Source organism: Ictidomys tridecemlineatus, chromosome 2 (assembly GCF_052094955.1).
Source record: "Ictidomys tridecemlineatus isolate mIctTri1 chromosome 2, mIctTri1.hap1, whole genome shotgun sequence".
Classification (NCBI taxonomy): Eukaryota; Metazoa; Chordata; class Mammalia; order Rodentia; family Sciuridae; genus Ictidomys; species Ictidomys tridecemlineatus.
Genome location: NC_135478.1, coordinates 58,041,792 through 58,063,531, shown reverse-complemented (window position 1 = coordinate 58,063,531; position 21,740 = coordinate 58,041,792). Strand labels below are relative to the sequence as shown.

The following is a 21,740-nucleotide window of genomic DNA, read 5'->3' as shown; positions in this document are numbered from 1 at the left end:
AAAGTTGCTGCTGTTGTCTTGTTTCCTGAGGATTTGGGTGGGAGAAGCAGCCTGGCTGGTCAAAATAATAAGCTTGCTTTACTTTGATTTTAATTGGAGTCAGTGGTCTTTTCTTGCATCCTGGTCTAACACATTGTTAATGTGAATAATAGAAATATTCAAATTTCTTTTGTGCCTTACATGCTGTTTTCATTGGACGTTGTCGCTTTAGGAAGTTGCTTCCCAGTTCAATCTGCCTCCTAACAAGAGCAGAAAAGTTAAATGAAATTTCATAGTAATTGTCACTATATAACTTTCAACCCTGAATAATATACAGGCATATGTAATCCATAAACGGAAATTACATTATATGCAAAGTTAAATGAAAATGTTATGCTGGTTGGAAGCTCTGGGGTGGAATTCCCAGACCTGAAAAAAAAAACAAAAAAACCGGGATGCAACCAAGAACCTGCCATTCTGGCCTTATTCATGCAAGGATTGGACATAATTCCCTGTCACTGAAAAAGAAGGCTTACTGGGCTCATAGTCGGGGTGGGTGGGCACCCTCCAAAGCCCTGTTCAATCAGGAGCACTTCCTGACAACGGTCCAATCCTGTGTGCAGCCAGCGAGAAGGGGGCGGGCTTCCTCGGTCTCATGGGGTCCTTTTCTCCTGAGTTCGCCATTCCTACTGTTGAGCTGCGGGATCGTCTGTCACGTTTGGAGTTCCCCGTTGGAGTGCTGTGCGGGTGCTGAAGATCCCTGTGTCGTAGGCTTGGCTTCTGAGCACGAGGAAATGGTGAAATGGTGAGTGTGGCATCCGTATCCTGAGAGGGAGGCGGGCGGCGGCCGGCAGGGGGAGGGGAAGCAGAGACTGTTGGAAAACTGCACATGGCGGTAATGGGATGGCGGATGCGACTCCAGGCAGTCTCGCTCTACTCTGCAGGCTTGAGCTTCCTCAGGGCGTACCTCCCCTCAGTCCCAATACTCCCCCCTACCCCCCCCCCCAGTCCCACTGGCCCTCCAGATGGCGAGTGTGCCCGTGGCAGAACCCCGAACAGCCTTCCCCACCTCCAAGGGCACATTCAGCCCCCGACTCTAACCCTATCTGGCCGCCATGTGCCTGCAGCCAGTGTCTTCCCAGATGGTGGTGGCTGACTGGGGGCAGGATTATCTTCATCCAGTCTCCACCTGCGGGTTTCCCGCGGGAGAGGAGGTGTAGGATATAGGGAACTCGCTTCTTCCTGAGCTAGCTCGTTTGCATTTTTACTTCATTTTTTTTTCTTTACTTTCCTTTTGTTTGTTACTGGGCCATTGACGGGAGGGATACTTTAACCACTGAGCTACGTTTCTGGTACTTTTTTTTTTAATTTATTTTTTAGAAGTACTCGGAAACAATTACCTTATTTTATTTGTTTATTTTTATGTGGTGCTGAGGGTCGAACCCAGGGCCTTGCACTTGCTGGAGGAGCACTCTACCGCTGAGCCACTATCCCCCCCCCCTCTTTCTTATTATTATTTGAAACAGAGTCTAGCTAAGTTTCTGAGACTGGCCTTGTTATGGTTTGATTTCTCTAGACTTCTCTATCGCTAATAAATATATAATTCTAACATACCTGCAAATGGATTCCTGTGTGGAGTTTGTTTATATTGTTATTCCTTGATGATTAACATAATGGTATAGTTTCATAATATGCATGGATGTTGTAAGGACTTCTCTCCAAAGCAAATTTGGAGATCTTTATCATTAATTAGATGGTGAAACATTTCTAGGTCTCTGTAGCTCCTGTTTTGTTTAATGGTCTCTGTTTTTGTTCCAGAAACACACTGCTTTTGCTATTATGGCTCTGTGGCATAAACTGAAGTCAGATGTTTTGAGGTTTTCGGGTTTACAGTTTACAGAATTGCTTGCTATTCCATAAGACGCTGAGGGTTTTATTTTTCTTCTAGTTATGAGAATAATAATATTAGTATTTTGATCAAGATTATATCCCATCTGTAGGTGGCTTTAAGTAATCTGATGGCTTTTTTTCAGTCTATAGATGGCTTTAGTTTATTTAATGTAGATGGCTTTAGTTTATCTGTAGATGACTTTAATGTTTTCAATGTTTTGTAATTTTTCTCATGGAAATTTTTTCTTTTGTTAGACTTATTGGTAAGCATTTTTAAGTTATTTGCAATAAAACAAGTTTTTTTGATTTATTTCTCAACAGATTCATTATCGTGCGCAAAAGTTATTGATTTTCATACTGATTTATTTATTCTGTAACTTTGATGCATTTGTTTATCACCAGTAGGAATCTTCTGGTGGAAACATTAGGATTTTCTAAGTTTAACCTTATGTCATCTGTAGACATATAATTTGACTTCTTCCTTTCCTATTTGTATCCCTTTAATTTTTGCCTCTTGCCAAAAGCTTCAGCTAAATTTAAGTATTTATTGTACAGGAGTGATGGGGGTGGGTGTCCTTTCTATTGTTCATCATTTAAAGGCACCTCATTCAGCTCTTCCCTATTCAGTAGAAAGCTGGCATTAGATTTGTTATGTAGCCTTTGATGTTGAAGCAATTTCCTTCTATTCACAGTTTCTTCAGATTATATATCTGGATGTGGTATTGAATTTTTGTCAAAGGCTTTTTTTTTTTGCATCTATTGAGATGATCATGTGACTTTTATATTTGTATTTATGTGGTTTATTATATGTATATTGATTTTGTGCTTGTTGCAATCCTGCAATAAAAACAAGTTTATCATGCTGTATGATCTTTGTAATGTGCTATTAAATATGATTTGGTTTGCTATCACATTGAGGGGGGTATTCATCTAAGTTCATTAGTTATATTGGTTTGTCATTTTCTTCCCTCAAGAAGTGTTCTTCTCTTGCTTTGGTTTTTGTTTGGTAGTACTGGGGATTAAACCCAGGACCATTCAACTCATACAGTCCCAGTTCTTTTAATTTTATTTTGAGATTAAGTGTTAAGTTTTGGATGTGAGGTGTACCCCAAATGCTCACATTCGAGACAATGCAAGAAGATTCAGAGAGGAATTGATTGGATTGTGAAAGCCTTAACCCTATCAGTGAATTAATTCTTGCATGGGATTAACTAAGTTGTCACTGGAGGGAATAGTGCATTGGGGTCAGGGCTTTTGAGTATATATTTTTGTCTGGTAAGTGGAGTTTTTCTCTTTGCTTTCTCATCCCCATGTGAGCTGTTTTCCTCTGTCACACTCTTTCTTTCCACCATGATGTTCTGCTTCACTTTGAGCCCTGAGGAATGAAACTGGCCTTCTATGGACTAAAACCTCTAAGACTCCAGCCCTCAAACTCTTCATCCTGTATAAATATGCGCATTCTTTTAGTCACAGTGGTTAAATAGCTACTAACTAAAACACAAGGTCTTTCTAAATTATTGAGGCTGGCTTTGAACTTGTGATCTTCCTGGCTCAGCCTCCCAAATTTTTGGGATTGTAGGTATGCAACACAGTTTGGGATTATAGGTATGCAACACAGCTGGTCTTCTGCCTGGTTTTTAAAATCATGATGATACTGGCTTCATAGAATGAATTGGGGAGTGTTCCTTATTTTTCTAGTTCCAGGAATAACTTGAGGAGCATTGTGTTAATTCCTCCTAATTAAAAGTTAGTGTTGAAGTCATCTTATCCAGGAGATTCTGTGTTGAAAAGCTTGGTATTATTGCTTTATTTGCATTACTTTTTTTTTTTTTTTTTTTTGCGGGGTGGGGATGTACTGGGGATTGAACTCGGGGGCACTCCACCACTGAGCCATATCCCTAGCCCTCTTTTGTATTTTATTAGAGACAGAGTCTCACTGAGTTTCTTAGCGTTCTTTGTTTATCCTGGCACAAGGTTTTGTGTAGTGCGTGGTAGATACAAATGAAGGCCTGTGTTCTAGTGTAGATTAGAGTATTATCAACCCTAAGCTGGAGCCAATGCAAGAATGAGGAGACTGTAAAGCCCAGAGGACTGAATATTTCGTGAGATTGATGACATTGATCATTATAGAAACAAGGTTTGATTTTGGATTAGATATGCAAGCGATTATACAAGACATAAATCCAAAATAGTACAAAGTTTTGGCTGAACAATGGAATTCTTAACGTGTCAAGAAAATAAAATGATGATAATAATAGAATATTACTTGAGATATGAGATTATTTTAATAATAATAAATGGCTTAAAACAATAAATATGAGAAAGAGTGACGAGATGATCTTCCAAAAATAAAGATTAGAAACATACATTTGTGTTGGGTTTATGACTCTGTGGTATAGAAAATTCCTTGCTTATGAGGTAACCTTAGTGTAATTCTTACCAATTCCAAAATAACAACAAATAAAAAAAGGATTTTTCTAATTACAACATTTAGTTATACATATTGTTTATTTTGCCAAAATTATGCATAGTTCAATTTGATTTTCTCCCTTTAATCCTCATTACCTTCTTTTCTCTTCCATCTTCTAATATTCTCCTTAGTCTAATCTACTAATCTTTTTTTCTCTCATTTATTTCTTTTTCATTGGTACTTTATATATACAAAAATATGTAATTTACAGTGTTATATTCATATATGCAAATAACATTTTGTTCAATTCTGTCCACATTTTTCTCCATTCCTGTCCCTTCTTTTTTCAATCTCTAATCTCCCCTGTATATTTATGATATCCAATCCCATTTTTCTAGTTTTGCTCTAGCTGACACATGAGATAAAACATTTTACCTTTGATTTTTTTAATCTGTTTTACTTAGCATAATATTCTCCATTTCCATCCATTTACTGGCAAATGCTAATATTTAAAATTTCTTTATGATTGTGTAAAACTGTGTGTGTGTGTGTGTGTGTGTGTGTGTGTGTGTGTGTGTGTGAGAGAGAGAGAGAGAGAGAGAGAGATATGAAGAGAGAAAGAGATTTCTTGATGCATTCTTCTGTTGATGGGCATCTGAACTGCTTCAACAATTTGGCCATTGTGAGTTGTGCTACTATGTATATAAATGTGAATATATGAAAATATAGTTTAACTTACATTTAGTTATGTATATAGGGAAAATTGACAGATATCCAATATTCATGACTATTCAGACATGTTTTTCTCATACAAATATAAATGAGTCATAAGAAGAAAATAACAACACTTCCTAATGATCACATATACATATACATATATATATAAATATATGATATATATATAGCGCCATGGCATAGTAATGTAAATGTTTTTTTATTATGAAAAATATTTGTTCAGAAACTATCACTTGCATTTTTGTGTGTCTCTTCACAATACATGACTGTAGAATTCATTTTAGAATTGACACATTGTACAAAAATGGAGCACAAGTTTTCATTCCTCTGGCTATACATGGTGCAGTGTCACAAAAGTAGGGTAATCATACATGTGTATAGGGTAATAATGTTTGTCTAATTTTATCATCCTTCCCATACCCACACCATTTTTCCTCCCCTAACTCCCCTCTGCACAATCCAAAATTTATTCATCACCCCCCACCTCCCTTGATGGATCATCATTGGCTTATCAGAGAAAACATTTGGCTTTTGTTTTTTGGGGGGTTTGGCTTATTTCACTTAAATCATATTATCTGTAAATGCCATAATTTCATTTTTCTTTAAGGCTGAGTAATATTCCAGTGTGTATGTGCACTGATTTTTTTTTTTTTGTAACCATTCATCTATTGAGGGGCATCTAGGTTGTTTCTATAGTTTAGCTATTGTGAATTGAGTTTCTCTAAACATTGATGTGGCTGTTTCACTGTAGTATGGTGATTTAAAGTCCTTTGGGTGCAAGCCAAGAAGTGGGATAGCTAGGTCAAATGGTGGTTCCATTCCAAGTTTTTTGAGAAATCTCCATACTGCTTTCCATAGTGGTTGACCAATTTGCAGTCCCACCTGCAATGTGTGAGTATGCCCTTTCCTCCCCATCCTCACCAACACTTATTATTGCTTGTATTCTTCATAATTGCCATTCTGACTGGAGTAAGAGGAGATCTTAGAATAGTTTTTATTTGCATTTCTCTAATTGCTACAGATGTTGAGCCTTTTTTTCTGTTTGTTGATTGATAGTATTTCTTCTTCCATGAAGTGTCTATTTAGTTCCTTAGCCCATTTATTGATTAGATTATTTTTATTATTATTTTTGGTGTTAAGTTTTTTGAGTTCTTTATATATCCTGGAGATTAATGCCTGTGGTAAAGATTTTCTCCCATTCTGTATTCTCTCTTCACGTTATTTATTGCTTCTTTTGCTGAAAAGCAGTTTTTAGTTTGAATGTATTCCATTTATTGATTGTTGGTTTTACTTTTTGCACTTTAGGGGTCTTGTTAAGGAAGTCAATTCCTAAGCTAACCTGGTGAAGAGTTGAGCCTCGTTTTTCTTCTATTAGGTGCATGCATGGTCTCTGTTCTAGTGCCTAGGTCTTTGATACACTTTGAATTGATCTTTGTGCAGAGTGGGACATAGAGGTACAATCTCATTTTGCTACATATGGATTTCCAGTTTTCCTATCACCATTTGTTGAACAGCTACTTTTGTCTAGTATGAGATAAGGTGTCTATGTGCATTTCTCTCTGTGTCTTCTATTCTGTACCGTTGGTCTACATGTCTTATTTTGGTGCCAATACCATGTCATTTTTGTTACTACTGCCATGTAGTATAGTTAAGGCCTGGTATTGTGATGCCTTCTTCTTCACTCTTTTTGCTAAGTATTGTTGTAATTACTCTGGGCCTGTTAATTTTCAAAATGAATTTCATGATTGCTTTTTCTTGTTCTATGAAGAATGTCACTGGGATTTTAATAGGAAACAATTTTGGTAGTATTGTTTGCCCTTTTTTATTGGCAGTGGATTTGACTGTTCTCTGCGTGTGTTCTCTGTGTGTGTGTGTATATATATATATATACACACACACACACACACACACACACGCACATACAACAACCAGTGCCTTCCAACACCCATTTCCATTTTCTTCTTCCCTCATGGCCTGGAATTACTAAGATACATTTTTTTTTTTTCCCAATGCATTTGCTTTGTCATAAAATTTAAAATAATTTGACCTATGCAGTATGTGGCAAGTTCCTCTAATTTATTTCCCTTAACATAATGCTTTCAAGGCTATTTTTGCTATATATTTTAGCATATTCTAATTAACGTATTGATGAGTAAAATACTTTGTGGACATACCAAATTTTAGTTATCAGTTGTGGTTTTTATTGTGTCATTTGCAGTATTTTGGATAAATCCAGGTGCACTCTACTACTGTACTGACCAACATTTCCAGATCTTTTTTTTTTTTTTTTTCTTTCCCATTTTGAGGCAGGGATTCCATAATCTTGCTCAAACTTGTGATTTCCACTTTCTACCCTCTAGAGTTCCTGGGATGCTAGGTTGCACCACCATAAGTGACAGTTATCAGTGAATCTGGTATTAGATATTTGGGCTGTTTGCACCTTTGGTTATTAATATCAATTTTTCTGTGTGTGTGTGTGTGTGTGTGCATGCGCATGTGCACAGTGCTAGGGGATTGAATACAGGTCTTTGTGCATGTGACGTAAGTACTTTACCTCCTGAACTATGGCCCCAGCCCAGTACTTTTGGTTATTTTGAATAATTCAACTATAAATATTCATATACAAATTTTTTTATGTTCTTTTTTTTTAAATTTTTTATTTTTTTTATTGGTTGTTCACAACAAATTATTTTCTAACTATGTTTTGAATTATTTTTGTACATGTCTGGGGTGAATTTTGATTTATTTTGTAACTCATTATTATAATTATTTATATATTTATTGATTATAATACATGAAGGTGCTTTCCACACTACTTGTACCATTTTACATCCTCCCAAAGGTGTATGGAATTTTCAATTTTCCATAGCTTTGATTTCCTTTTGTTTTGCTTTGCTTATTCCCAGTTTTAGGTTTTGGTAAATTTTAATATTTTTTGTTTACAGCACAAAACAACAACATTTAGGCAGATAAAAGATCAAACAATCTGTTACATATGGCTCTGAAGAGAAAAATGTATTGATATAAAGGAACATAGAGAGCATATGCAGTCCATGGTTATCACAGTCTAGATCCCTAAGACACAGTTTGTACGTTTCAGTTTATATCAGATCAACAAACGTTTATGGAACCACATTGATTTAATAGGTGAAAAAATTTGGGTGACTCTGGAATGTGCAAATTGTCCCTAACAGTATGGTCTCTGGCATTTGTGTTTATATGGAGGATGTATATGGGCACTGCAGTGTGAAAACCTGAAACAGAAGTGTTGTGTGCATGGCTCTAATCATATTTTCAAAAGGGGAAATAACTGGCATTCAGCTCAGGTTAAATATTTGTTGACACAACTTTCCAAAAACAAGAAAACTGTGTTAAAATTGTCTTTTTACTTCCATGATAATATAATATTATGCACAGGACTTTTATTTTAGTAGAGATTAAACATTTTTGTTGAATATATTTTTGCAGCCAAAGGCTCCATTGCCAAATCTAAGTTCATGAATATTTAATTTTGCTTTTGTGTAAATTTTTATAGTTTGGCATTAAAATTAGTTCTGTGGTTTACTTTGAGATAATCATCGTACAACAATCTCATTTTTTGCCTGTAAATAAGCATTTATTTTAACCTTATTTGTAGAAGAGACTATTCTTTATTAAATTATCTTGACAACCCTGTCAAAAATAAATTGTCGTCAGGTATGTGGTTAATTTCTTTTAAAGAGAGAGAATTTTTTAAATATTTCTTTTTTCTTTCCTTTCCTTCTTTTTTTTTTTTTTATAGTTTTCGGCGGACACAACATCTTTGTTTGTATGTGGTGCTGAGGATCGAACCCGAGCTGCACGCATGCCAGGCGAGCGCGCTACAGCTTGAGCCACATCCCCAGCCCTATGTGGTTAATTTCTAGACTTCAAAATTGTTGAGAGCCACAGCCAAGTTGGGATGGTGCCTAGCATTTTGCCAGAAGGAGTGGTTGAGAGGTGTCCATCTTGAGCCATTAAGATGATGATAATTAAGTTAAGCTGTGTATAATTGCTGTGACTGGATGATGCTGGATTGAAACAGGCTGTGTATTCAGTTGTCTACAGACCCCTGCTGTCCGGCAATAGGGCAGCTCTGGCAATAGGGCAGCAATAGGGTGGCTCTTGCTGCCTCAGGCGCCCTCTACTTTTGAGTTCTCCAGGAGTTCCAGTTGAGTTCCTGTGGAGTTCGCACAGAGCCTGGTGGAGAGGGAGACAGTTCCTGGGAAGTGCTTGTGGAGTGCGGGTGAGAGTTCGGGCATAAAGGAGTTCCTGTTTGAACCTACAAGTGGCTCATCACCTCCCGACTTGGTGCCCAGCCTGACTGCAGCATTTGGTGGCCCGTGTGGGGGACGCCTGAAGCTTGGGGGTTAAGTGAAATTGCTCACCCCTGAGGGAGGGCGAGAGAATGGGTGTCCGTTTCAAAACACAATGTATTCTTGTTTTGATTTGTTTTGTTTTTGTTTCAAGCTGCCTGTCCCTAGAACTTTCTCAGGCAAACTGGGGAAAATGGTTGGCTCAGAGTTTGAAGTTGTCCCGCCCTGAGGAAGAGATAGAGAAAAACCATGGATACACATATCAAGAAAATAGAAAAACTGATACAACGAATTTTTGTTCCATTTTTGTTTCATTATGTTTTGGTTTTGTTTTATCTTATCTTGTTGGGTTACGTTATCCATGTAGCAGAAATATGGGGTCAGAAATTAGCAAAAAACAAACCGAAAGAATGTTAAGTAAATTGTTAGAGGAAGGAGGCACCCCAGTAAAAGCAAGAACAGTCAGGGCATACGTTGATACAATACAAAAATGTAGCCCATGGCTTTTTAAGGAGGAGTTGTTGAATATATCACAATGGGACCGTCATGGTGAAGACTTAAGAAAGATGGAAAAGAAAAACCCAGGAACTCTGCCAGTTGGTACATTGGCATTGTGGATGATGATACGATTTTGTTTGCCTAATCCAAAGATTTCAGTTCAGATTATGGTAGAAGACATATTAGATCAGGAAAAAGAGGAGGCATCTCGAGATAGTAAGAAACGGGAAGAAAGTTTAGAGCAGAAAAAGCCATCAGGGGAAAAGATACCACAGAAGGCTGCTACTAACACCTTTCTATCACCAAAGGGCGTAAGTGTCCAACCAACAGCTCCACCTATGGAGACAACATATGCTGGGGGGCCCCAAACCCCCGTAGTTGGTAGATGGGATCATGAGACAGGACCTCAAAGATTACGATGCCCTGTATTTGAGACAACAGAAGGGCAGCGAATTCACCATGCTCTAGATTTGGAAACAGTGAAGCAGCTGAAAGAGGCTGTAACAACCTATGGTCCTCAATCACCCTTCACTATAAGTATGGTCGAATCCATTGCCAACTTCGACATGACGCCAGCAGATTGGGCTAGTATGTGCAAAGCTGTGCTAAACGGAGGACAATATCTGTTATGGAAGGTTGCCAATGAGGAATTTTGCATGGAGATAGCTAAGCGAAATGCAGCAGCTGGTTATCCTCAGAGAAATCTAGATATGTTGTTAGGGAAGGGACCTTATGAGAGTCAGTTGCAACAAATTAGATATGATCCTGCCATATACTCACAAATCGCTTCAGCTGCAGTTAGGGCATGGAAAACTTCACAGGGGCATGGAGATTTACAATTATCTAAGGTAATACAAGGAACTAATGAACCTTATGCTGAATTTGTTTATAGGCTTATACAAACAGCCACGAGAATCTTTGGGGATGCAGAACAAGCAATGCCATTAATAAAACAACTAGCTTACGAGCAAGCAAATAAATGGTGCAGGGAGGTCATTAGACCATGGAAACATGGAGATTTAAACACATATATTAAATTATGTAGAGACATTAATGAACAGGAGCAAGTCTTTGCAGCTGTAATACAACAGTCTTTAGGTGCCAGGCCAAAAACATGCTACAATTGTGGACAAACAGGACATTTTAGAAGGAGTTGCTCCATAGGAGGAGGGTTTCACAAAACTGGATATGATCAAAGGGGTAGAATACCAAGTATTTGCCCATGATGCCATAGAGGGAGACATTGAGCTAATGAATGCTGTTCTCAAACCACCATAGAGGGTATTTCTTTATCAAAAAACTGACAAGGACCAGGTGTTGACCCACAATATCATGGAGAAAAGCATTGGGTTCCATTGCCAAAAAACGGACAGGGGGTCCCAATGCTCCGGGGCCCACCACCACGAATAATACGGGGCACTGGAGGAACCCAGCAACACCATCAGGGTAGTGCCCAGGATACATTATCCATTAGAGCGCTCATAAAAAAATGGATCCAAATATTTTTATTATTCACATGATTTAAATGGTTTAATTTAAATTAAACAGCTGTTGAGGATTGTTTTAATATGTGAACATAAAGGAGATTAACAGATCACCTTTTCTTTTCATTATATCTAATTCTATTCAGAATACTAAATTGTTTAGAAAATTGCCTTTTTTTAGTGCCTGCTGGAATGTTACATAATTTTTTTTAGCCATGATTGCCAGAATTCCTATCTTCATCCCAATGCTGGTGAAGACAAAGATAAAACCAAACTACAGCTTTTGCAATAGCTATCACAACAAACTGTATAAACTGATGCATCAATGAATAAGAACTCAACAAGTGGTGCTCAATCAAGGAGTCGATTTACTTTGGGAGGAAATGGACATATTGATGGATTCCTCTGCTTTGAACTGCTTGCAGAACTTGCCTGGACTATGTATCACTTGTATGCATTGTGAACTATCTGTTGGTGCAGCGAATTGTGGTAGTGCTACGGTATCTTTGCTGATGGTGTCATCATTGGTGGTACAATTTTTCCAAAAGGAACCGTCATTTGGCTTGGTGTCATGGCATTTTACATCCTCCTCCCTTTTGCTTGTGATGGTCTAAAATTTGGGGGCCAACAGTGGTGAGGCAAAGAACCTCACCCCCCCCCCACTGGCACCAAGGCCAAATTTGGGGGCCAACAGAGGTGAGGCAAAGATCTTCACCTCCCCACTGGCACCAAGGCCGAATTTGGGGGCCAACAGAGGTGAGGCAAAGAACCTCACCCCTGCACTGGCAGCAAGGCCAAATTTTGGGGCCAAGAGAGGTGAGGCAAAGAACCTCACCCCCTTACTGGGGCAAAGGCCAAACTTGGGGGCCAACAGAGGTGAGGCAAAGAACCTCACCCCCTCACTGGTCCAAAGGCCGATCCACAAGTATGGCTATATGCTGGACCAGTAGTCAATGATTGGTAAGATCCAATTGCAGTGGTACCAACTTAAGACAGGAGGCTGACGCCTTGAGGTCAGCTCATCCTATGAGGAGTAAGGACCATATGTAGTATTGGACAACCTAAGACAGGCATGGTCCCTAAGCCACATTGCTTGTTGTTTAAACAGAATAGAGATGTTGAGGGCCACAGCCAAGTCACTATGATGTATGGCATTTTGCTAGAAGGGAGTGGTTGAGAGGTACCAGTGAGCCATTGAGATGATGATGGTTATGTTAAGCTGTGTATTCAATTGTATATATGACTTTTGCTGCCTCAGGCACCCCCTACTTTGAAGTTCCCTTTGAGTTCTCCCTGTGGTTCCCAGAGTGAGAGCTCATGCAGCCCAGGGGAGTGAGGGAGAGTTCCCAGGGAGTGTGCCTGGAGTGCTGGTGGAGTTCGGGCAATAAAGTTTCCTGTTTGAACATACAAGTGCTTTGTGGCGGCTGGGTTATTTGTGTCCAGCCAGACTGTGGCAATGTGAAGCGGAGTAATGAGGTTTTTAATCTGTCTGTCTGTCTATCTATCTATCTATTTTTTAAATTTATTTTGGTGCTGGGAATTGAACATTGTACATGCAAGGAAAGCACTCTACCAACTTAGCTATATCCTCAAGCCCAGAGTTTTTTTTTAATCATTTAAAAATTTTATTAAGCATCTTTGAACACTTACAGTATTTGGGGAAAAATAATGATTTCTTTTAAAGCAGGGAGGAAATTATCTACAATGTCACTGCATAAAAGTTATCTTGAATTATTTGACCAACTTCTTTCCTTTTTTCCCACAAAGATTTTCCAGTTTCTCAGTTCATATCTTCTACATGTATCCCAATCTGTTGCAGAATAAATTTTTAAAATTATTTTTCGTTTATTTTCTTCTTAAAAATATTATTTTAAATAATCATTTATATTTTTTTGGTTGTAATTGACACAAAACCTTTATTTTATTTATTTATTTTTATGTGGTTCTGAGAATTAAACCCAGGGCTTCTCATGTGCTAGCCAGGTGCTCTACAATTGAGCCACTACCCCAGCCCTTACTTTGTTTTATTTAGTTATACATGACAGTAGAATGCATTTATGCACTTTGAAAAATCATTCATAGATGGGATATTATTATATTTTTCTGAGTGCACATGTTGCAGAATAATATTGGTCATGTAGTCACATATATACATAGAGTAATAATGTCTGATTCATTCTACTATCTTTCCTATTCCCACGTCCCCTCCACTCTCCTCCCACCATTTCCCACTACCTAATTTAAGGTAACAATACTCTTCCCTCTTGCCCCCTACCTTGTTGTGAATTAGCATTCACATATTACAGAAAACATTCAGCCTTTGGCTTTGTGACATTGATTTTATTTCGCTTAGCATGATATTCTACAACTCCTACCATTTACTGGCAAAGCCATAATTTCACTTTTCCTTGAAGCTGAGTAGTAACCCACTGAATATATATACCACATTTTCTTTTTCTTTTTTTTTTTTTTCCACATTTTCTTTTTCAATTCTACTATTGAGGGGCATCTAGATTGGTTCCATAGTCTAGCTATTGTGACTTGACCTGGTATAAATATTGATATGGCTGTGTCACTATTGTATGCTGATTTTAAATATTTTGGAGTGGGTCAAATGGTGGTTCCATTTCTAGTTTTCTGAAGAATCTCCACACTGCTTTTTATTGTGGTTTCACCAATTTGCAATTTCACCAGTAATGCATGAGTGTACTTTGTTCACCCCATCCTCACCAACATTTATTGTTGCCTGTATTCTTGATGATTGCCATTCTGACAGTATGATTTAGAATAGTTTTAATTTGCATTTCTCTGATTATGCTAGAGATATTGAACACTTTTTCATATGTTTGTTGATCAATTATATTTCTTCTTCTGTGAAGTGTCTGTTAGTCTTTACCACAGCAGCTCCAATAAAGCATTAATCTCTAAGATATATAAAGAACTCAAAAACCATAACACCAAAAATGAACAAACAAACAAATAAACCAATAAATAAATGGGCTGAGGAACTGATCAGAATAAATCTTTATTGATGCCTAAACCAATCACTATAGCCAGGAAGGTGCACTGCTTTCTTCTTGCTAAGGCTAGATTACAAATGGCACTCCTGGGATACAATAGTACCCTGTCTTCCAGTTGGATCAGTTGAAGACAATGGAAAGGGAATACCCAAAAGGAAATTGTCTCTGAGGATGGTGGAACTCGCCTCTAGTCCCAGAGACTATTTAGGAAATCTGAATTCAAAATTTGAGGTCATAAAAAGGGGAAGGATGAAATGAATCAACTGTGGTTCATGGTGTTGTTTTGTTTTGTATTGTGTGTTTGTTTTTGGTATTGATCTTTCCTTTGTCTATTATTTGTTTGCTTGCTTGTTATTGTTGTTGTAGGTCCCAAGGAATCCAACCCAGGTCCTCTAGCATGCTAAGCAGTAAGTACAAGCTCTATCATGGTTGAGCTGTTCCCTATATCCTGGCCATCACCTTTTTTTTCCTATGGACCTCTAGTTCTGGCTGAGGAAGAAGGAATGGAGCTGTTTTGGAAGAGGGGGGAGAAGAAGGAGTGACAGAACTTGTTTGTGGTTTGTTGTTGTTACTAGGACTCAACAAAGGGACACTTTGCCACAGAGCCACTTCCCCAGCTCTTTTTTATTATTTATTTATGTATTTATTATTTACTTTGAAACAAGTTCTTACTGAGTTATGTGGAGCCTTACTAAATTGCTGAAGATGGCCTTGAACTTGGAGATCTTCCCATCGTTCTCAGCCAACAGAGTCTCTAGGATGATAGAAGAAATGGGCCACCATGCCTGATCTTTTGTTATCTTACACTTCGTGCTAGAAGCAATGAATGGAGAGACACTACTTTCACCACTGGTTGAGATGTTTCAGTGTTGTGAAGACAGGAAAATAATCAAAGATGTGGATGCCAGTGATAGTGGTAATATATGGTGAGTGATTTTGTTGTCATTTGTTGTTGTTGTTGTTGTTCTTGGCAATGTAGTGTAGGGCCAGCAAACCAAGGGCCTTTCAGTTTGCTGGGCCAATGCTCTACCATTTAGCTGCACCCCCAGCCTTTTTGACATGTGTTTTTTCACCATTAAAAAGTTCAGGAGGTGGACTGGGTTGTGGCTCAGTAGTAGAACATTGGCCTTGCATGTGTGAGGCACTGGATTTGATTTTCAGTATCACATTAAAAAATAAATAAAAGAAATTTATTGTGTCCACCTACAACTATAAAAAAGTTAAGGAGGAATCAGGTTGTAGCTCAGTGGTAGAGATCTTGACTAGCATGTGTGACACACTGGGTTTGATCCTCAGTACCACATAAAAATAAAAATATAAAGATATAAAGAATATAACATTAAATTTGTTTAAAAAAACTTAAGGAAATGAAGACAATTGGTATGGAAGGGAGGAAAGCCATAAACTGAAATGCTTTCTGCAGATCACAAAGTCATAGGGCATGGGCTGCGATTTGGGCTCAGAGGTAGAGTGCAAGTCTAGTTTGTGTGAGGCATTGGGTTTGATCCTCAGCACCACATAAAGTAAAATAGACATTGTGTTCATCCTTATTTGATATTCCCAGAAATTTACACGAACAAACTTAAATTCAGCTGCCTACACAGGTTGGGGGCAGCAGAAGTGCTCTCCTACTGAACGATATCACTAGACCCATGGACTGTGTTTTGGAAAAATATTTATATTTTAGTTATAATTGGATACAAAACCTTTATTTTATTTATGTACTTTTATGTGATGTTGAGGATCAAACCCAGGGCCTCACACATGATAGGCAAGCATTCTACCACTGAGCCACAACCCCAGCCCAACCCATGGCCCTTTTAAATTTACAATTGCTCCAGTGATTGCAGCTTCAGAAAATCCATAGCCTGTTTGGACGTATTTTGAGAAAGCCTGCCCTATGGCTTTTTAAAAACATATTTATTTTTTAGTTGTAGTTGGACACAATACCTTTATTTTATTTATTTTCATGTGGTTTTTTGGATTCAAATCAGAGCCTCACACATGCTAGGCAAGCACTCTACCCCTGAGCCACAACCCACAGCCACAAGGTGTAATACATTTAATCCATTTAAACATTTTATGTGGAGTGTCCCTGTGATTATGGTGAAAGCATGGAAGTTTGTTTAATGAATATTTAATATTAACTTTTTTGCCCTGGGACGGCTGGGAAGTATCCATGTGGAGGGGCCTATGGGGCACTCGCTCTCCCTCTTTTCTCACAGAGATGGGTCCAACTTTCCCCTTCCCCAGTGTTGTAGATCTCCGGAAGCAGTGCATGCCAAATTGGTTCTAAGGGCTGCACAAGTCAGGCTGGGACAAAGCCCAGCTGGGTAAGTACTGAGGTTGTGGGTGGTGCTGCCCGCACCCACAATTCCTCCAAAAAATGGCAGCATGCCTTCCAGTCCAGACACCACCAAAGGCTTGCTCTCCTGCCCCCACAGTACCTCCCCCATCACCAAGCGGCTCCCCTTGTCCTATTTTCACCTCTCTGCCACTGAGGTTTATTATAAAATGGACATGTTTTTCCCCTCTCTCCCATGGTGAAGGTAGTGCAGAGAGTACTGGGAGCTCTGGTGGATGAAGGTGGTCTCCTGGGGGCTTGGGGAGTCTGCAGTTGCAGAGGGCTGGGTGGTGACCTTAGACATGAGCTAGGCTCTTCCCCTGGACCGCCCCAGCTGCAGTGGCACTGCAGCTGCCCTTGGGGATCCTGAAGAGAATACTGAAGAGTGCCCTGTGGCTCTGGGGGCGGGGGTGTGGCAGCTGCACTGGAGTGACCCTAGATGGGGAACCCCAGGTGGGCGAAGGGAAGGTATGGAGGAGCTCCATCCCTGCCTTGCCCATCCCAGCCCCCCAGCCCTCCCCTCCCCCGCAGGATATTTTCCTTTCTGCGTCCCCCATACCTCCACCCCAGGAGAATCCAGAAGTTGGGTTGAATTGCAGGGCCAGTCTACTTTGCAGGGTCCAATCTGAGCTGCAGTTTCCATCTGGGTCCTACATCCCCAGGTGCTGGCAGCTTAAAACTAGTGAAGACTCTTTAAAACAAAGCTTCCCCTAGCAGTTGTGTTGAGGGGCGGGTGGAGGGGGTTAGGCAGGAGGAGTTCAAAGTTAGCCTCAACTAAAAGCGAGGGCGCTAAGCAACTCAGTGAGATCCTGTTTTTAAATAACATACAAAACAGGGCTGGGGATGTGACTCAGTGGTACAGTGCCCCTAAATTCAATCCCTGGTACCCTCTGTCAGGTCGGTGGTGGTTACTTAGGAACAAAGAACCAAGCAGCCTGAGTATGGGAAAGAAACACGTGTCAATCAGCAGAGTCTTCTGGCCAATCCTGGATTTCATCCAGTTCCACCAACCAACTTTACCAGGAGAAGGGACTCAAAATACCTTTTCCTGTCCCAAGGCCTTCCCTTCTTGCCGTAAGCCCCAGTCCCATGGAGCTCCCACCCGTTTTCTCCTGTGACACTTGTCCTGTTTACTCTGTCTGATCAAGTTCTGCCCTAGAGCATCATCTCAAATAAAGCCTCATTCAGCGGCCTTTTAAAATCTGTCTCCTTTGGTTAACATCCATTGCTGGACCTCACACCCTCCCCTACCAGAAAAAATAAAAGCACAAAGCATTGAGAGGGCCTGCTAGGGGTGTTAACTCCATGTGATTTCTGCCCAGTCCTCTGAATGTCAAAGTGAAGAAATTCAGTGAAGTGCAGTTAAACGGAGGGAGTAACTATGATAATCTTAAGGCCCTCAAATGCCTCCTCTTCTAATTAGTGATGCATGAATAGATGAAAAAGATTCCCACTTTCTGTATGTACTATCCAGCAAAACCACAGCCAAAGGAATGGGCTCTGCAGACCCAGTGAGGAAAGAACTGTAGAAACAAAGAACCAGAAAGAAGCCCAGCTTGCCCCCCATGCCCCCCAAAGGGCTCTATTTTTTCTTCCTCAGCCAGAGCTGGAAGTCCAAAGAACAATAACAACAATAACAAAACAAACAAAAATAACAACAACAAAAACATGACAGGCAGCAGTGGAGAAAACAGCACAGTCAAGATAGAGTTTAAAGGAGCTTAGTGTGCCAGATCCCCTGGGTTGGTTTCTTTGGGACCTACAACAAAGAAACTAAAGAAATACCAATCCACCCTGCCCCCAAGGAAAAGAAAACGAACCACAGTAGATGCATTCCATTCTCCCCCCTTAATGGACTATCTAGTACCACAGATTTTGAACTCAGAGCTCTTCTGCTGAAAGGAAATGATAAAGCTTGGTTTAGTGGCAGAAGCCTGTCGCTGGAGGAAAGATCACTTGAGATGAATTTGTGACCCAACCACATAGAGACCCCAGTCTACAAACAAGCCAGCATGCCAGCTTAAAGTTCAAAGGAAGATCAGATTGTTTTTAATGACTTGAAGGCTTATTCTGTCATGTATTACTCTTCATCTCTGATCAGTTCTTGGGAGACCCAAAGTATCAGGAGGTGGGGGTGTGGTTGTCACTTAATGGTAGAGTTCTTGCCTAGCACGTGTGAGGCACTGGGTTTGATTCTCAGCACCATGTAAGAATAAATAAGACAAAATTATTGTGTCCATGTGATAGTAGGAGCAAATGTGACTCCATTTTGTTTTATGACTTCATCCTGTAAAACAACCATGTCAAGTAGAAGAGCCATGACTGGGGCAAGATGTTCTTTTCCTTTTGCTATAGAAATCTTTAAGAACACAAAACTACCTAATTGGGGTATTGTTTCTGTAACTAGGGTAACGGGGCTCTGTTTCTGTAACTGGGGTGACTGGGCTAACTGATTGTTTAGGCTTCCCTCCACTTGACTGCACTCTCCTGTTTCTGTAACCTGGCTTGCTTGCATTGGCTGGACCCCCTGAACATCCCTTTTGCAGTTTTCAGGCTTTTTTTTTCAGGAGTGCCCTTGCAATTGTTCGGGGCTGATCAGGGGAATGGCTTTATGTTCTGGTCAGCCACCAGCAGTGTGCTTCAATTAAGGCTTGATTCAATTATATGTGAGTGGTCTGGAAGTCAGTTTATGAAACCCTGAGATGAATCTTTAACTATAACATCCATCTCTAACTAAAAATAAATAAATGAATAAATAAATAATTTAAGGTTTGAGGAGGTGGGAGATGGACCCTTAGAGTTGCATAATAGGGGATGGGAGGGTACCTCAGTGGTACAGCTACCTAAAGTAGGCTAGACTTGCATGTCAGGTGGGTTCTGATTTCAGTTCAATCCATTACCAGGAGAGATTTTTTTAAAAAAGTTTTTTTTTTTTAAGCCTCCTAAGATTTTCAGTGTGGCTTGTGAGGACCACATAGCCCAGTTAGAGCTTTCTATTACTAGAGGAGTTGAAGATAAAAATTAAGTAAGGAAGAATAAGCCTAAAGTCTCAGTAAAGTAGGGAGGGAGGAAAAAGGGTGAGAAGTGAGTGAAAGAAAAAGAAAGAAAGTGAGAAACCAGCCTCTACCTCAGAGCAAAGCCTGTCCAAGGAAGGGGGCCTGACCCTTGTTCTTGGAAAGACCTACAGAGCACCCCTAGGCACATACCCGCCCTGCTGAGTTGTTTATCTACAAATAACAGGAGAGATCTGCTGCACTAGGTGTCCCTGACTCAGTCAGGCTAGGTGAGGACCCATAGGAACCCCTAGCATCCACCAATCAGCATGAGACAGGGAAAATACCTGGGATGCCAAATGACCACCCCCAGTTGTTTATGGTGGTTGATAACATTTTAGGAAACCATTTATTTCAGCACATACTCCCCTTGTGGCTTAAACCAATCAGTTCAAATGAATCCCCTCTTATACTCACCAATCACCCTTACCCAAGTTTTCCCTGCCACTGAATGTGATAATCAATGTTAAGTGTTGTCCTTTGAATTTTCCCGTAGTGTGTGATGATTTGGTAAGAGATGCTATGATATGTGTGACATCCCTGCCTTCCCCAAAGAGTGTACAAAACTGTTGCAAACCCTGCCTCGGGCCTCTCAGTATCACCAGTTGCTCTGTATGCGGGGAGGACTGAGCAAGCTTGCAATAAACACCTCTTTGCTGATTACATCGATTTTGGTCTCTGGTCGTCTCTTGGGGGTCCTGAATTCGAGCATAAGAAGAGAAATTTCCTCAACCATGAAAACCAGTCCATATCTTAGACTGCCTCCTCAAAGTTAAGAGCATAATGCAGCTGGATGCTAGTCATCTCAGCAGATCAGAAGTGTTGGTAGGAGGAATGGATCCCAGGAGCACTCAATCACTGATCCATATTTTCTGCCCTACTTTTTATTTTTAATTTTTTTGGCGAGGTGGGTGGTGTTGGGGGGTGGGTTACCAAGGATTGGACTCAGGGGCCTTGACCATGGAGCCACCTCCCCAGCCCTATTTTTGCATTTTATTAAGACAAGTAGCCAGGCACCTGTAACCCCAGTGACTCTGGAAGCTGAGACGGGAGGATCGCAATTTCAAAGTCAGCCTCAGCCAAGCATCTCAGTGACACCCTGTCTCTAAATAAAACACAGAATAGGGCCCAGTGGGCCTGAGTTGAATCCTTGGTTAAATCATTCTCTGAAAGAAAGACAGAAAGAAAACAGAAAAAGAAAATAAAGTAGAAAGTGACATTCTTGTTAGATTGCTTTCCACCACTCTGCTATGTCCCTGCTATGATGCTGTATTTATAAACAGTGTGTATTGAAATTGTAAACACTGCCCATTCCTGCACTTTGCCCCTCTTTCACGTGAACATCTACTTTCTCCCTCTCTTCTTCCCTCCACCCATTTTCTGAAGGAATTACTCTGGGTTTCCTGGTTCAGGACACTGCTGTTCCCTTCTACATCCACCCCACCCTATCCTATCCCACTCCACATTCCAGCTGGATTGGATAGATCTGCCTGTCACCAATATAAAAAAACAACAAAAAATCTCTGTGGGCCTGTTCCCCTGGGACCCAACCCACCCCAACCTGAAAAAATGTGATAGGATATGTGCCATATGTCCCAGTCCAGGCGGGGTTGAACAGGGCAGGTTAGGTGTCCAGGAGTAGTGGAATGGGAAGACCTTAAAGGGAGGGGCTTTGGTCTGGTGTGGGCATGAATGCAGGGCATTGAGTACCTGCAGATGTTCTGGGATCCATAAAGGATTGACCCAATTTTATCTGCAGACTTACTTGGCACCTAGAGAATCCAGTCTGTGTTTCAAATATCTGTTTTTATTTATTTAAATGTGGATTTTCATTTCCCCAAAGAGTGGAAGAAAGACAGGGATCTCATGGGAAGAATCTCTAGGATTCACTTCTTCTATTTTGTATTTTCCTTGAAGATCCTCCAATGTGGGAGGTAGAGATGTTTCCTACTGCATGTTTGGCAGCTGTGGAAGAAAAAAAAAAATCCCGATC

At 40.1% G+C, this 21,740-nt stretch overlaps 1 protein-coding gene across 1 annotated transcript; it reads left to right on the top strand.

Annotated features, from left to right (window-relative positions):
* Window positions 1–434: 434 nt before the first annotated feature.
* Window positions 435–20,410, top strand: LOC120891383 (uncharacterized). The gene is made up of 4 exons (XM_078026579.1): window positions 435–784; window positions 14,717–14,757; window positions 15,168–15,276; window positions 16,604–20,410. Exons 1-4 carry the CDS (start codon window positions 435–437, stop codon window positions 16,644–16,646), a joined length of 543 nt encoding a protein of 180 aa, XP_077882705.1. The 3' UTR covers window positions 16,647–20,410.
* The last annotated feature ends 1,330 nt before the right edge of the window (window positions 20,411–21,740 follow it).